The sequence below is a fragment of the Chelonoidis abingdonii genome, chromosome 3 (genome assembly GCF_003597395.2).
Source record: "Chelonoidis abingdonii isolate Lonesome George chromosome 3, CheloAbing_2.0, whole genome shotgun sequence".
Classification (NCBI taxonomy): Eukaryota; Metazoa; Chordata; order Testudines; family Testudinidae; genus Chelonoidis; species Chelonoidis abingdonii.
The window spans coordinates 89,511,459-89,528,799 of NC_133771.1; the positions used below are offsets into that span (position 1 = coordinate 89,511,459).

The 17,341-nt window shown below is 43.5% G+C and overlaps 1 protein-coding gene across 1 annotated transcript in view; it reads right to left on the minus strand.

Annotated features, from left to right (window-relative positions):
* The window catches only part of LAMA4 (laminin subunit alpha 4), a 162,350-nt gene that overhangs the window by 10,623 nt on the left and 134,386 nt on the right, over positions 1–17,341 (minus strand). The window contains exons 26-32 of the mRNA XM_075063889.1: positions 12,471–12,609; positions 10,174–10,311; positions 8,640–8,773; positions 6,658–6,822; positions 5,211–5,364; positions 3,804–3,994; positions 1,180–1,369 (exon numbers count right to left, since the gene is read on the minus strand). Of these exons, the coding sequence (XP_074919990.1) occupies positions 1,180–1,369; positions 3,804–3,994; positions 5,211–5,364; positions 6,658–6,822; positions 8,640–8,773; positions 10,174–10,311; positions 12,471–12,609 (1,111 nt within the window). The remainder of the gene's footprint in view (positions 1–1,179; positions 1,370–3,803; positions 3,995–5,210; positions 5,365–6,657; positions 6,823–8,639; positions 8,774–10,173; positions 10,312–12,470; positions 12,610–17,341) is intronic.

The following is a 17,341-nucleotide window of genomic DNA, read 5'->3' on the forward strand; positions in this document are numbered from 1 at the left end:
TTGTGAAGGCAGCAGACAACCCTTTGGCGCCTTTTTCGCGGAGTGCATTGAGCAAACGCCATAGCACAGCAATCTTTCCCTTTTTTTTTTCACGTGGTGGTGGGGGGAAATAAACTGAGGAGCTGTTCCCTGAACCACGCCAGACACTGTGTTTGAACCTACAGACATTGGGAGCTCAGCCAAGAATGCAAATAATTTTCAGAGACTGCTGTGGACTGTGGGATAGCTGGAGTCCTCAGTACCCCCTCCCTCCCTTCATGAGCGTCCATTTGAGTCTCTGGCTTCCCGTTACGCTTGTCACGCAGCGCTGTGTATCCTGGAGTTTTTTATTCAAACGCTTTGGCATTTCGTGTTCTGTAACGGAGCTGGATACAACAGATTTGTCTCCCCATACAGCGATCAGACCTAGTATCTCCCGTACGGTCTATGCTGGAGCTCTTTTTCGATTTCAGACTGCATCGCCAGCCGTGCTGATCAGAGCTCCACGCTGGGCAAGCAGGAAATGTAATTCAAAAGTTCGCGGGGCTTTTCCTGTTTACCTGCCCGCTGCATCCGAGTTCAGATTGCTGTCCAGAGCGGTCAGTGCTGCACTCTGGGATGCCGCCCGGAGGCCAATAACGTCGATTTCCGTCCACATGAACCCTAATCCGAGTTATCACTATCGAATTTAGCGCTACTCCTCTCGTTTGGGAGGAGTTCCGAAATCGATTTAAGGAGCCGTTTAACTCGATATTAATGACGACGTCGTGTGAACGGATACAGCGTTAAATCGGTATATCGGCCATTAAACCGATTTAAAGTCGCAGTGTAGACCTGGCCTTTGTCTCAATACTGTTTCAGATCACACAGCCTTCTCTCCCAGTTCTAAGCCTTTCCAAACCTTGCTTAGCCTCACTGTTCTGATCACCTCTGCCTCTTTCACTTGGCGGATTACTGTAACTGACTAAACTCCTTAGCCCCCAGTTAATGACTTGGCAAAATACTCAGATCTACAGAGTGGATTTTAAAACGTTAGCAGAAATTTCTCAGCATGTAGGCAAGTGTATGTGGTTATGGACAAAGACTGACATCCCCATGGAAATGAATTGTCAGATAAGAAGATTCTCCACTATGGTTTCCTGATGCATGTATCATCATATCATATCATCATCATAACATCCATCACTTTCTTCAACTTACATTATGCCAAAGCCCATCATTGTACTTCTCTTGGCTTTTAATCCTTAGCTTCTGATGACCAACATTAAACATAAAAATGAGCCGGCCATGGGCAACAAAAAGGGTGATGAAGTTCTTTTCCTCTTGATCAGATGCATAAAAGATCATTCCATGGGATGAGTGAGTTTTCAAACTAATGGAGAACTGTGATCTGTCAAATAAAAACATGTCATTTTAGTAACAGAGCAGATGTGATTGAAGTCACCATGCAGAGAAGGGAGAATTGAGATCTGTCCCCTTATGGCAGAGAATGTATCCCTTGTTTATGCAAATTATGTTTTAGATGTACAGTCTATATGGTTGTTTGAATAGAAGGCAGAGCTGATACCAAGCAGAGGAAAATCCATCTCACAAAGAACTCATCTTTTGAAAACCAAAACCAAATCCTAAGGAGTGAATAAAATCAATACAGATCAATCACAAAGAAGTATGTATGCATTTCTTACATGCTGTGACAGCAGCTAATCCAGCACTCTGATCCCTGCAGCTTCAATCAGTTGCCCCGCACACACCTGAATATGGGGAACTGGGCCAAACTGATAGATTGAGGCTAGGCGGGAGAGAGTTAAAAGCTAATTACCTCATTAACTCAGAAGGGACCAAGGTACAGGAAGAAAGTATGAAAAGGGGGCAAGAAAGGGGAAGAACTGTAGGCTAACAGAGCCAAGGCCACAGGAGATATCTCCTCTGCTTGGGTCAGAAGCTTTAGAGTCCCAGGATATTTGTAAAGCTGCTGTACAATCTGCAAAGGTGGTGGACATGAATTTTATAAATAAATCACTGTGTGTTTCACCTGAAGAAAGTCTCCAAATTGTTTGACTGGAAAGAGCCCGGAGTGGACCATGCCTGCCACATCCCCGCAGTATTAAAATAGAAGGTGTAATTGCCACAATGCTTAAAATGTCATCTACATTAGGGCTCCCAACATGGCAAGCTTGGGTGACTTAGTACAGTGGAGACCTGAGTGTTCACTAGTCCTGTGTGTTACAGCACTGGTAGTGCTGAGTTCCCGCTCTCTCGCACTTCTCATTTAGTCCAAGGGTTAGCTTGGCACCGCTCAGGATTTTCTGTCAGATTTGTTGAAATGCTTAATATCATATACACTTGCCCACAAGGATATATTTTAAAATGTCAAAGTCATGGGTATTTTTAATTCACATTAAAATCGTGAAACCTATGACTTCCATGTTAATTTTTTATAAATACATAAACAAATGCAGAATTAGGGAGGACTAGAATTTGGGTTCCCTTTTGTTATTGTCTGTCTCACATGTACTACATTTTGAACTTCAACATCAAAGTTGCAATAGTTCTTTCTAAAATACAGAAGTAAAACAAATTCAATGGTTTCATTGTGATTCAGTAAATGCCATTCTTCCCTCTGAACCAGTGCCCCAGTATGCTTAAGGGCCACTGTGTTTTTGAATCTGATGGTTTTTGCATAAACATTAAACCAAGATCCTGATCCCTTGTGGTCATAGACTATCACAGGGGTCAGCAACCTATGTCACATGTACCGAAGGTGGCATGCAAGCTGATTTTCATTGGCACTCACACTGCCCGGGTCCTGGCCACTGGTCTGGGGAGCTCTGCATTTTAATTTAATTTTAAATTAAGCTTCTTAAACATTTTAAAAACCTTATTTACTTTATATACAACAATAGTTTAGTTATATATTATAGACATAGAAAGAGACCTTCTAAAAAGGTTAAAATGTATCACTGGCACATAAAACCTTTAATTAGAGTGAATAAATGAAGACTCGGCACAACACTTCTGAAAGGTTGCCAACCCCTGGACTATCATATAGCATTTTCTGTGAGAATATGAGCATTAAATATCCTTGCCATGCAGACTGAACTAACACTATATAGGGAATTACCTTCATTACCTGCAATTCCACTGCTGTATGAATAGGACATGGTATCCTTTGCGTCATGTGCTAATCCACCATGCAGTGCTTCTAGACAGCTGCCATGTTCCACCCAAGAGGTGACTGTACTTCAGTGGCTGGGGAAGTGATTGTTATATAAATACATTCATTTCAGGCCTTGCAGTTCTCCCTGATGTCATTATTGCTTATGTGTGCAGAGGGAGACTGTGACATAGCCTGTGGTTGGACATGTGCTTTTGGAGGGAGTGCATTATGTAAATAGATAATATTGTAATAGTATTAATATTGAGGCAAATTCTGCATTTCTGACTCAGGCTAGGCTCCTATAGAAGTAAAATGGGCATTTTTGCTCAGTATTGCTTGAGTCAGGACTGCAGGCTTTGGCCTAAGTCTTTTTGCATTGTGATATCGGAGGGATGCAGCTCGTTTGCTTGGAGGTTTAATATATTATTATTGTACTAGCATCCAAATTGCAATAGGTGCCATACAAGCAGTTAGGGAGGCACAATTTCTCAAGATACAAAGCAGATGAAGAGCCCATGAAAGGGATACAGGATATAAGCACAATAACCAAGGTAATGGCAGCAAGTACATCTTGTTAGTTCCAAGTTCTTTGTTTGTTTGTTTCCGTGGCTCTTTTTCTCTGAGAGTAAATGGTTTTTATTTCTCAGGTCACTATGTGATGCTTTACCTGTCACTGAAATTCTTTGGTATGTGGTCAAACTCTTGCCGGCTGTTTGCTATTCCTCCAAACTGGTTTGCATGTTCAATTGCCGTGGGGTTCTTGGACAACTGGCAGTCAGGGTCTCTTTGCACACTCATTTCTTGATCTAAATTTTTGAGGCCAGTTGCCTTTGAGGTTCTTTCTTTTTCTCTTCCCACCTTCATACAAAGAAAGCCATTAAACAAGTGTTTAAAGTGGGTATGCATGATGAGCAGAGACAATACTGTTTACCAACTGGTAAGTAATATTTTGCATTGCTTATAAAAATATCTAGAGTTCCAAATCTAATCAATATATCTGTTCCCAAATAATTCTATTGTATTCAATTTTCAGCTCCATACCCACCACTGATGCAGAGAAACACAGAATTTTTAACTGCTTAGCCACATATAATGGCAATTCAGTTCTTATGAATTTGTCAGCCTGAGCCCCTTGTGGCAGTCTTCCTCCCTTTTAAGGATGTGAGCTCTGCTGCAGTTCAGCATAGCATAGGACCTCAATCTCAGAATACTGGATTAAAGTTAATACTCATTTACATCGATGCAAGTTGATTACACTAGGTAGAGTTGCATGGATGTAGCTGAGAACAAAAATTAGCTCACTGCCTTAAGACTAAAAGAGGAAACTTTTAGGAGAGGGAACTTTCTATCACACTGTTTAGGAGACTTCAGAAATTTTGTTTTCCCGTTCTACTAACTAGGAAAGAATGATATGACTGTTCCCTGAAGCGAAGGCAAATGCAGCCCTGTAAATGTCCAGCAGTAGAAAATTTACAGTGGATTGTCCTTTTATTTTTGTTATAAAATCAAACAAACAAAAAAACCCAAACATGCTAACAACCCCAAACAAAAACTAGCAAATTATACAACTGGCACCTTTTTGATCCTTTGGCTAAGAGATCAACTATAGTATCAATTTAGTATCTAAGTTATTGTTGGGAGAACTTGCAGAGGTTTGGATTTGATATGTTCTTTCCCATCAATAACTACTATAATACTATGATGCTCTCTGATTTTTACTACATCTTTTGATATATCTCCTTTCCCCAGATAAACCATTGGGCTAGGCATAAAGAAGTCATTTTCATTAGCAGGTAAAAGTGTCAGTATCTGGAAGAGCATTTTAAAAGTTTCCTTTAAAAATGGCTGAAACTATAATGAAAAAAGTCTTTGATGAATCTTGGAATCTGCAAAATGAAACCATTTGTTGGAAATTATGAAATATTCAAAGGGGCCAAGTCCCATCCTCTGTTATTTTTCAGATGTGTCTTGGAACCACAACAATCTGGCCAGCCTAGGATCATGAGGCAGTATATGTAGATTTGGGCAAACTGGAAATTGATTTCAGAACAGTCACAAGTCAGTTAGTGCTAACTTTTTTATTATGGCTTCCTTTAGCTTTTGAAGAGTTCTTTCCTTTCTTATGGAGAAGGGCAACTGGAGGGGAGTCAACAGGGCATCCATAAAGAGAAGTTTGGACTTTCTCAGGGTACCGCTGGAAATCTTCCACTTCAACCTCTCGATCCAACCTGTGTTTCAAAGAGGGGATAATGTTTAGAATAGCTGACTGAGGTGTAGCAAAAATAGCTTTTTAAAAACAGAATTGAAGAATAATTAAAATATCCAAATTAAGCTAATATAAAATATATATTTTTTTCACTTGTTATCACCAAAACAACCAGAGAGATCTTCTTATTACAAGTGAAATTTTAGAGATGTCTGTGACTTCAAATCATGGGGAAAAGCTTAGGCTCATTGTATAGATAACATTTTGCCCAGAATAAGGGAAGTGCATAGCTGTGCTGACCCAGAAGCAAACTGACCTTGCTCCTTTGGGGAAGCAATCTGCGAAGGACCAGTTCTGCTCTGCACATTTCTCAGGTGAGCTGGCTGACATGTAGGGGGGAAACGGAGCTAAAGTTCTACTCTTCCTACTAGTGCATGAGGAGGAGTAGCTGTTCTGTTCTGTCCCCTCCTTGGACTGTGACCTGTGGTGGGTGGCTAGTGCAGGGCAAGAGGCAATCTTGTTGTAACTGATATACACGTCACTCCAAGTTCCCTGTATGAATCATCATCTTGATAATCTGATTTTTGGAAAATAAATCTGACTACATTTAAGTTCATAGTTACTAGTGGGTGGGCACACACACCACAAAACACTCTCCCAGCTGGCATTAGTTGGTATCCTTCTTGGCAGTCTCAGCAGAGGGGATGAACAACCCTCTCACCCACACACAGTTGGCCCTTCGAGGCTAGTACAGTGGTCGGACAATATGTGCAGCTTGCACAGCTTCTGCCTGTCTTATATCTGTGCTATTCATAAACAAAGGATTTCAGTCTGCAGGACTCTCAATCCAGCACCATTAACTAGCAATGCATTTCAGAAAAAAAATCTAAATGGGAACATTTTGCAAAATGATTTAGATCCACAAAGCCTAACCATTTCAACAAGACCAAACTCCTAGCTCTGAGGCTTTGTGAGACACTGTCATATGCTTTTATTACAAAGGTAGAGCTGTAAATTACATTATACAAATGTAAAATTATTCTGCAAATTATACATTGCACCAAAGGAATTAGCAGGTATGGTAATGGCTGAGTTACCTCCATAGTTATTTCCACTTCAACAGTTTTTTAATGTAGAAGGGCAGTTCTGAGGCATTTCATAGTAAATTAAAGAAAAAGGCATTTGTATACATTGGGTAACCCCACAAAATAAGGTACAATATTTCATTGTGAAAATAATCAGTTCTCATTGGTATTTATTTTCTATGTTGTCAGACACAGACTGTTTGATGTGTACTGTTGTGGATGTTACATACCTGATGAAGTAGGCATTGCTTATACACCCAGTGAAATTGGCATATTGAGTACTGATGGGAGAGCCACCAAAGTAGAACTTCTTGGCACTTGCAGGCTTTTGCTCTGTTTTGTCTCTAGCTGGATTCTTTTTGCTATGTTTTTTGTCATCTACTATTAGCTCAAATCTGCAAAGAGAAATTTTCCTTTTCACAAACTGATTTTGAAAGAGTTTATTCAGAGTTATTACACAGTGTGTTATATGTGCTAGTGTTCCCATAATGCTGAACTCAGTGTCTGATTCCCTAAATGGCAGTATCAGAAGACAACCTATTTCCTTCCAGCTATGTAATATATGGCAGTGGGATTAGCCAGTGTGGTAGCTTGGAGTCCAATGACCAAAAGGTCCAGTGAGATCTTTGAGATACTCCTGATATTCAGAAAGCCACAGTACACTATGGCTAAGACTAAATAAACTATTTGATCACTAGTGAAAGGATGGAACACTATTTGGGAAAGTGAGATACCATACAGACATCATATCATTTTGGTGTTTAAGATGATATTGTATTGCTTAAGGGTAATCAAATCTCATTCTGCGGCATATAAACTAATTGCAGCAGAAGTCAGGAAAGATTTCACCTTTTTAATGACAGACTGCCTATATTTGGAGCATCTGATTCAGGATTGGAAGAGTTAGATATCTATTGGTAAATGTTAAAAAGCGTTGATTTCACCATGCACAGACAAACTGACTAAAAAATGTTCATCTATAATAATTGCAATTTACGGATAGACAAAGTAAGAAGAAGGCTGCTTGAGAACATATTAGAATTTGGTTTAAGGCTTTTTACTTTGTATATTTTGACGTGATGTTGACAGTTTGTGTTTCAGTGGTTATAAAACTTTTTGAATATCAAGTGTTGATTATCATTAAATAATTGTTGTCTGATCCCACCATAGTCTGACCCTCCATAATTTTCCAAAACTGTGAACGTTTAAATTGATAAAAATAAAAAGGTGCGTAAAATAAACATTGATATTATGTCAAAATTATAAAAAAAAATCAAATTCTGCCAATTGTAGATATTGGTCAATATCAAGAGAAGAATACTGAATCAAACAGACCTAGGTTCTGATCTCGTATGACAGATCCTGAGGTCAAAATGCTCATTGCAGTGTGTCAGTGATGACTATTTCAGGGCTAAAGTTTCAAAATGTGACCTATGCACACATGTAATTTTGAGAACAATTTTTCTTAAATGCCATAATTACAGAGATCACATATGAAAACCTCCATTTAATGCACGAAAACTTTGCAGGCGAGAGCACAGAAAGTATGTGTGGAATGATTTCCTCTCGCAGTGTTGCATATGCACATATGAAGACCTGGAGGAAGACTTTTGGATAATTTCACTTTCAGATTACAAAATATTTTTTTTGACTTAAAGTACAATGATGAAATAAAATCTTCAAGGAAAATATTTCAAGATTTATAAAAAGTGGATGTGTTTACTCACTCACTGCTGCCATCAGAAATCTAGCATGTTTTTGTCAATGCTAAAAATATGAACGTTTCCCCATACAGCTATATAATGACTTTGAGTAAAGATACCTTGGTTAATTTAAGTTTTCACTTTGTTTTATCTACGCAAAGCAATCAGCCCTTCTGAAGAATTAATCATGTTAGTTTTTTTAAGGCACTTTTACAGGTGAGTACAAAAAAAGTCAATACAAAAATTTACAAGAATATTTTTTTCAAAATGTTAGCGAAAAGACCCTTCCAACTCCACGCCATGATTCAGCCATTTGGATTTTGGGCTTGTGTTTTTGAAGTAAAGAAGTGATAATCTCTTGAAATAGGGCATGCTGTGAGAAAAGCTCCTAAAGTAGGGGCTTTAAAATCTCTGCTTTGCAAAAATAACATTAAAAGACATTATGTACATAAAAGAGGTACATATCATATACTATATGTGGTAGAATCAAAGATATTGATCAGCTTTACCTGTCTTGTGAGACAGAGGTAATGATAAAATGGGTTTTGCCATCATTGTAGCGTGTCTCTTTTGACTGAACTTCAGTTCCCATAGCATTTAAAACCACAGCACCATCATTCATAGAAATGGAGAACATATCTGGCTGAAACATAAAGAAAAACTTGTTTCAGGAGCAGGAATAATTACAGTAAGCTTTAAAAGTCATGTGAGTTTTCCTGTAATATTTATTTTCCCCTTTTGGTTTTCAGATGTGTATTATTGCCATTTCCCCCTGGGTTTTAACTGTGTGCAGAGCAGGGCAGGTGAAAAGTGAGATTTCTCTTTATATTAATGTCACCCTTTAAACCTCTGAGGTCTGGTACCTGATTATTTCCCCCTTATCTATGGTACAGGCTCCATAAGTTCAGCAATTTATGGTGTTTACGTTCAATTTGTGATTCTGGGTTTCTCTTTTACAGTACTATGGAATAGCTGGTCAGCCCAGCATATTTATATTCCTTTCCCCCCAATCAGATTCCAAATATGAACTTTGCTTAGATCCATTTCTTAATTCATAATTATCTAGAGATATAATTTACTCTGGGAGTGAGGCATTTGGGACTGCAGCCCCAAACAGCAGGGATAATGTATCAATTCCACTGAAACAGGCATCCATACTATTTGTTTTTAAGGCTCATACAGTCTGATCTTGGGAGAAGCTAAGTATCTGAACTCCTATTGGAGAAGAGGATACTTGGCATCTCACAAGATTAGGGTCTTAATCCTTTGGACCAAAATCAGAAGTGATGGGTAAGAAAGTGTTAGTTAGCCTGGTTGACTGCAGGGGACTCTTTCTTAGAACTATTTATGCTCACTTATTCACTTGTAGGCGAGTTTAAGCCCCATGCTTCCTTCCATTGCGCACTGCAGAGGAGAGCAGTTAGAGCAGCTTGGCTGCTCATGGCTGCAAGGGGCCTTTCCAGCACTGCACCTTCTCACCACACAGGCATCCTATGGTGGGGGATGGGATAGGGGAATCTACACCAGCTGGGGATGAAGCCAACTTTTTGGCCAATTTGTGTCACTTGAGGAGGGGTCAGACTGTTGCTCCACCAATTTAAACTCAAGGAGTTATCTGCTTCATCTTCCCTTCCAGTGTATTTCCCTGGGAAGTGAATATTGCCATTATTATTACTATTATTTATGTCGTGGTAGGACCTAGGTGCTCAAATCAGGATTGCAGCCCTATTGTGCTAGATGTAGCACAAACACAGAATGAGACACAAGCTACATTTGTACTATACACACTGTGTTGAGTACAGTTATATGCATAGGGTCAAATCCTGTAATCTTTAGTTAGACAAAAATCCCTTTGATGTCAATGGGATTTTTCCCAAATAAAGACTGAAGGATTTGCTCTACTGGGTGTAGAACACGAAAATTAGCCCACCAAAAGGTATTTCTAAATTGTGGATTATTTTTTGTTTTTAAGAAATGAAGCAGGAAATGATCATGAAATTCTCCATAGTGCCAGTACATTAAAAAACAAAAAAGCATACTCACTCCTTCAGCATAATGGAATAGCAGCCCATTGGGCTGCAAAGTTCGGAAGTTGAAGCCGCCTTCAAACTCATCAAAGAGTGACATTTTTTGGCTGGAGGAAATGTAGCTTTCTCCATTGAAATATGCTCTGCGGGACATCTGCATGCCAAGTCAACAAAGTCACAAGTGTGCAACAAGGAAGTATTTTTAACAATAATAAACAATAGCAATAGAAGCCTCCCTTTTTCTTCAGATTCAGCTGGACCAATTTTCATATGAAAAATTCAGACTTGTCCCCTAGGTTTAAACTGATCTAAATGGAGTGGTATGTTGTGAAAACATTAAGAAAGTAAGAACATAAGAGCAGCCATACTGGGTCAGACCAATGGTCCATCTAGCCCAGTATCCTGTCTTCCAATAGTAGCCAATGCCAGGTGATTCAGTGGGAATGAACACAACAGGCAATCATTGAGTGATCCATCCCCTGTCGTCCACTCCCAGCTTCTGGCAGTCAGGCTAGGGACACTCAGAGCTTGGGGTTCCATCCCTGACCAACTTGGCTAATAGCCATTGAATGACCAATCCTCCATGAACTTAGCTAATTTTTTTTTGAACCCAATTATAGTTTTGCCTTTCACAACATCCCCTGGCCACAAGTTCCACAAGTTGACTGTGCATTGTTTGAAGAAGTACTTCCTTTTTTTTTTTGTTTTAAACCTGCTGCCTGTTAAGTTCATTGGGTGAAATCAACCCCGTCTGTTGTTTGAAAGAGTAAATAAAACTTCCTTATTCACTTTCTCAATGCCATTCATTATTCTATAGACCTTAATCATATTGTCCCTTAGTCATCTCTTTTCCAAGCTGAAAAGTCCATCTTTTTAATCTCTCTTCATACAGAAGCTATTCCATATCTTAGTCATTTTTGTTGCCCTCGTCTGTAACTTTTCCAATTCTAATATATCTTTTTTGAGATGGGGCAACAAGAACTGCATACAGTATTCCAGGTGTGGCCGTTCCATGGATTTATATAGAATCATTATGATATTTACTGTCTTAGTATCTATCCCTTTCCTGTTGGTTCTGAACAGTCTCTTAGATTTTTTTTAAAGAATGTAAGTCAAATTGTTCTCTATTTCTTCAGAGACTACGGGCCTCATTCAAAGCCAGTTGAACTCAGGGGAAGTGAAGATCCTAAATTGAATGAATCCCTTAATAAACACAGTGATTTCCCCCCTTGCCTACATTCCCTGGCCCATAAGGACTCTGTATCAATGTTTCTCAGTGAAAATATGAAAATAAATACTGACAAGAGTATATAACAAAGCTATAGGTTCCCCCTGCTTAAGATGATATCCACCTTAATTCTGTAATGAGTTCCACAAACACAGATTTCTGCTCCAGCACAAAGTCCTACTGATTTCAGTGGGGCTCTGCATTGGTGCAGATGTCCACTTGCAGAATCAAGGCCATGTAAATTATCTAGATATACCAGGTTTCTATTATATTGAACAGAATGATGCAAGATGGAGGGTCATTTGTACCAATGCCATCCCATTAAATTTGATGAGGTTGTAGTTGTATCGGTGAAAGCAAGGGGAGAACTGACCCAGAGGTTCCAAGGACAATTTTTTCTTCTTTGGAGTTTTCATGTGGACCCCTGAATGGTTTTCTGGACAGAAAATGCTTTGACATTTTTGTCTCATCTGATTGGTTCTAATGCACAAGTTGAAATGACTGCCATGCGGCATCATACATTCCAAGCTTGGTTGCTACTCTGCTTATTGAAACAAACCAACAATAAGAAGAAAACCCACAGAGAGGGAAAGCCTTTTTATCCACAATGCCCTTTGATTTTTTTCCATGAACAGGTTCAGCCTAGAAATATTTGCCCATCTGTCAATACTCCTGGGGAAGTAGTACCATAGATGGGTTAGAATTCTGTTCTTTTTCACATTTGCCTTCTGTACTCCTCTGCTATCAAGTACCCGCTTTCTAAGAATATTCTCTTTACTTCACAAAACAAAAATGGGGTAAAGAGGAACTATCTGCCCTCAGAATACAGCACATTACATATTACAGACTGAATCCTGACATCACAACTTTTGAAATATTAGAGAAAACATAACTATTTTGTACTGCAATTCAACATAAAAGTTGGGAATCATTTCAGTATGCAAATAAAAAATCAAAATCAATGAGTTAAATACAGTTCCTGGGTTGCAGATTTTTCCTTCCCATTATTTGGAATTAATGTCAAGTTGACGGTCAGATCCACTGCCAAAAGTTTGCCATGGCCCCATGCCTGGTGCTATACTTACAAGTGACTCTTCTGGACAGCCATAACTGACTCCCAGGGTTCCTGGCTCCTCTAACAAGTTGAAATCCTTCTTTTGAAACTGGAAACCCTTCATGCAGCCCTTAAAACCAGTATTTACTGTGAGGTGTGGGCTAAGATTACTGGAAAACAAAGTTAAACAGACTGCAATTAGCTAACTCTAATCCTCACAAAAGTACTTTTCCCCTTTAGTAGGGAGCATTCAGAAAACTTGAAAAACACAAACCTCTTGCCCCAGTCAATCCCAATCCGAGCTCTTTATGTATAGCAAATATTTCCCCATGTTTTATATCCTGAAAGGTCAAAATACATCAACACTTATAAATGTTGAGGAGCAAAATAGGTGAGCTATCTGAAGAAATCATGTGGAGAAATCTTGAGAAGTTTAAAATAACAACTGAAATTAAAGGATGTGGTATGATTTCTATTTTTAAGAAAGAAAAAATAGGGGTTTTGATTTTTACTTTATGAACAAATCTATGAAAAACACGGTTACTCACCTTTGTAACTGTTGTTCTTCGAGATGTGTTGCTCATATCCATTCCAGTAGGTGTACGCGCTGCGCGTGCACGTTTGTCGGAAGACTTTTACCCTAGCAACTCCAGCGGGCCGGCAGGTCGCCCCCTAGAGTGGCGCCACCGTAGCGGGTAATATATACCCCTGCCGGCCCGCTCGCTCCTCAGTTCCTTCTTGCCGGCTACTCCGACAGTGGGAAGGAGGGCGGGGTGTGGAACATGGATTGAGCAACACACTTGAAGAACAACATTTTACAACAGGTGATGTACCCGTGTTTTCTTCGAGTGATTCATATCAAGCCCAGTAGGTGATTCCCAAGCCTACCTACAGGTTGGGGTCGGCAGTGAGGAGGTGCAGCGTGTAACATGGCAGAGCCGAGGCTGCATCCATCCCTGGACGTTGGACCAGGGCATAATGGGAAGCAAGGTGTGCACGGAGGACCACGGTCGTGCCCTGCAGATTACCTGGATGGGTACTTGACGCAAGGAACGCCGTCGATGATGCTCTGGGCCCTAGTAGAGTGCGGGTCACTTGGCCCGACGGGTGACGGCAAGTCATACAGGCCCGATGCAGGTTCAACCCACGAGGAGATCCTCTGCTTGAGTGAGACAGGCAACCCCTAACGCCGTCACTTATGGCGACAAAAAGCTGGGGGGATTTGCGGAACAGGCTTGGTCCGTTCTGATATAAAGGGCGACCTTACGCCGTCTAAGGAGTTGGCAACTGCTGCCCTGGGAGCATGAGTTCGGTAAAGAATACGGGTAGGAATATGTCCTGGTTGGACATGAAAGGCCGAGACAACTTTGGGGAGAAGGCGGGTGCGGCCTTGTTTTACTTTGTCGCGATTGAACACCGTATACAGGGGCTTCTACCACGAGGGCGCGCAACTCTGACAACGCCTAGCAGATGGATGGCCACCAGGAATCCGTCTTCCAGAGCGAGTAGAGGAGGAACACGTAGAGCAGCGGTTCAACGGGGGGGCATTAAGATGCTGGAGCAAACACCAGTTCAGATGCCAAGAGGGGGCTGGTGGCGAGACTGGGGGGTAGAGCGCTCCAGCCTTTAAGGAATCTACACCTATGAGGGTGGTGAGAAGAGAGCGTGCCATCGCTCCGCCGGTGGAACGGTGGAGATAGCCGCTAAGTGAACCGGATGAAGAGAACAAGCTGCCAGGCATTGCTGCTTGGTGACAAAGGATCGAGGGACGATTGGTAAACATCTGTGGGTGGAACGCCTCTCCGCGCACCAGCACGAAAGTGGTTGCCATTGGCTGAGTAGGTCGTCCTCGTAATGGCTGTCCTACTTCCCAGAAGCACCTGGCCTACTGGTGAAGAGCAAATGCAACTCGGACCTAGTTCAGCGACGCAGAGCCAGCGAGCTAGAAGAGGTGCAGAGCTGAGTGTCCGTGGTGTGACGAAAGCCGGCCATGGTCCTGCGTGATCAGGTCCAGGTGGAAGAGGCAGTGGGGAACAGGGTCGACTACCGACGGTCCAGCAGTGAGAGAACAACAATGCTGCAGTGCCACGCCGGAGCGATCAGAATCAACTGTGGGCCCTGTCCCTGCGACCTTCAATAGGAACCTTGTGAGAATCAATGGAAACGGAGGGAATGCGCATAGAAGAGGTGCGGTCGCCCAGGGAATCAGAAAGGCGTCTGCACCGGCCGGTTCGCCGACCTTGGAAAGAGTCAGAACATCGGCACTTGTCTGTTCCTGCGGGATGTGAAGAGGTCCATATGGGGATGCCCCCAGCTCCGGAAGAGCACCAGTGGCGATGTCCGGCGCGAAGGGACCCTCGTGGAGAAAACAAAAGACCGGCTGCAGCCGATCCGCCAGCATATTCCGAACCCCGGAGAAAGGAAGCAACTAGGTGAACAGAGTAGACTATGCAAAAGTCCCCACAATGTCATGGCCTCCTGACAAAGAAGAGGAGACCTCACGTACCGGCCCTGCTTGTCTACATAGCTATACCGTCGTTGGTTGTCGGTGAAAACCGAAACACAGCAACCTTGGATCTGCTGACGGAACGCTTGACAAGCCAGGCGGACCGCCCTAATTCTCGCACGTTGATATGTAGGGCGAGTTCAGGAGGAGACCAGCGGCCCTGGTCTGCAGGGCACCTAGGTGAGCTCCCATCCCAAGTCCGAGGCGTCCATTGTCAGGACAGCGAGGAGCTGGGGCGGATGGAACGGAAGCCCTGCAAGCACACGACGACCGATCCAGCACCACTGGAGGGAGTGGAGGAACGTCCTGAGGAATCGTGACTACTGTTCTAATGGGTGCCTGGCCAGATGGAGCTGAGGATGAGCCAGGACTGGAAGGGGCCATAGGTGAGCCGAGCATGCACCGTGACGAAATGTGCAGGCCACCATGTGGCCAAAGAGTGTCAGGCAAGTACGTATGGAGGTTAGAGTTGCTGCCTCAGCCTGTGGATGATGGCTGTCAAAGCTGGAACTCGCGACAGAGAACGGCCCTGGCCATGGTGGAGTCCTAGAACAGCTCCGATAAACTCTATCCTCTGAGTAGGGGTTAGTGGAACTTCTCGGCATTGAGCATTAGGCCTAGGCTCGTGAAAAGGCGGCTGACCATGCGGACGTGCGCTAGGACTCGCTCCCTGAGGGTCCCCGGATAAGCCAGTCGTTGAGGAGGGAACACATGGCACACGACTGCAAACGAAGGAAGGCGACGACTACGCCATGCATTTGTAAACACTCTCGGGCCGTCGAGAGGCTGAACGGAGACCATGAATTGAAATGCCGGCCACTGACAACGAAGCGAAGGAGACCTCCGATGGGCGGAAGAAGTGGCTATATGGAAATAAGCATCCTGCATGTCGAGGGCGGCGTACCAGTCTCCGGGATCCAGGGATGGAATAATGGTCCCAAGGACACCACGGAACTTCAACTTGACCAGGTATTGTTGAGCTCTCGTAGTCGAGATGGGTCTGAGACCTCCTTGGGGTCCTGAGACCTGATCTTGGGGATCAGAAGTAATGGAGTAAAACCCCCTGCCCTTCTCGTTCTCTGGAACCTCCTCTATGGCCCCTTTGTCGAGGAGCGTTCGTACCTCCTGGAGAGGATCTGCTCGTGAGAGGGGTCCCTGAAGAGGGACGAGGAAGGGGGGTGGGAGGGCGGGTAAGAAGAAACTGTAGGCGGTATCCAAGCGCAACACGCGGAGGACCCAGCGGTCTGAAGTAAGCTGGTACCACGCCGGGAAGAAGAACGAAAGACGGTTGGGAGAAGGGAGGAATGGATCCGGGGAGGGACTGGTACAGCACCCTCGGGCGGCACCTTCAAAACGAGGGCTCGGCCCGGAGGAAGGCTTGGAGGGACCTTGGCTTGCCCCCCTGGTTACCGCATTGTCTGTGCCGCCATTCCTGTTTCGCGCACACTGGCAAATTCTTTCCTTGTCTGGGCTGGGTAAGGCCTGTGTTGCTGTTGAGGCCTGAATGGTATACACTGGTGACCGGCGTATGCATCCCAGGGCACGCTAATGACCTATTGTCTTTGAGCTTTGCAGCCGAGGGTCAGTCTTATCGTCCGAAAACAGGCCCTGGCCTCAAACAGAAGATCCTGGATGTTATATTGGAGTTCCGGAGGAAGGCCAGAGACCTGAAAGCCACGAATGCGGTGCATAGTGACTCCGGAGGCCAGAGTCCTGGCGGCCGAGTCTGCAGCGCCAAGCCACTTGTAGGGAAGTGCGCGCGACCTTTTTCCCTCGTCAAGGAGAGGGCGAACTCCTGACGAGCGTCCGCGGGAGCAGCTCCTTAATTATCAGCCGCCACCCAGGTGTTGTATGTGTACGCGACTCGAGCAGAGCTGCTGGTTGGAGACCCGCAGCTGCAGGCGCCTGCGGAATAGACCTTGCGGCCAAGCAGGTCCATATGCCTCGCCTCCTAGACTTGGGGGCCGGAGCTTGTTGCCTGTGGCGCCCTTTCATTCACAGATGAATGACAAGGAACAACAGGGCGAGTGGACATATAAGTACTCATAGCCCTTCGAAGGACCATGTATTACGCTCGACACCCCGAGCAGCGGGGAACGGAAGCCGGGACTGCAGATGGTGATGGCATTGGCTTGGATGGGTCCTTAAATGAAGGGCAGGGCGACACGAGTGGGCGCATCCGCCGAGAGGATGCTCACGACCGGGTCCTCGATCTCGGAGACCTCCTCAGACTCTCCGGGCGCGGGAGAGGGCTAGCGCCCCGAACCCGCTAACTATTTACACTAGAACTATAAACTACAACTATACTAAACTAAGTGAACTATAATTAAAACTAGAATTAGAACTAGAAACAATGAACTAAGAGAAGCTAGGGACGTGGAGGACAGCTATGCCGC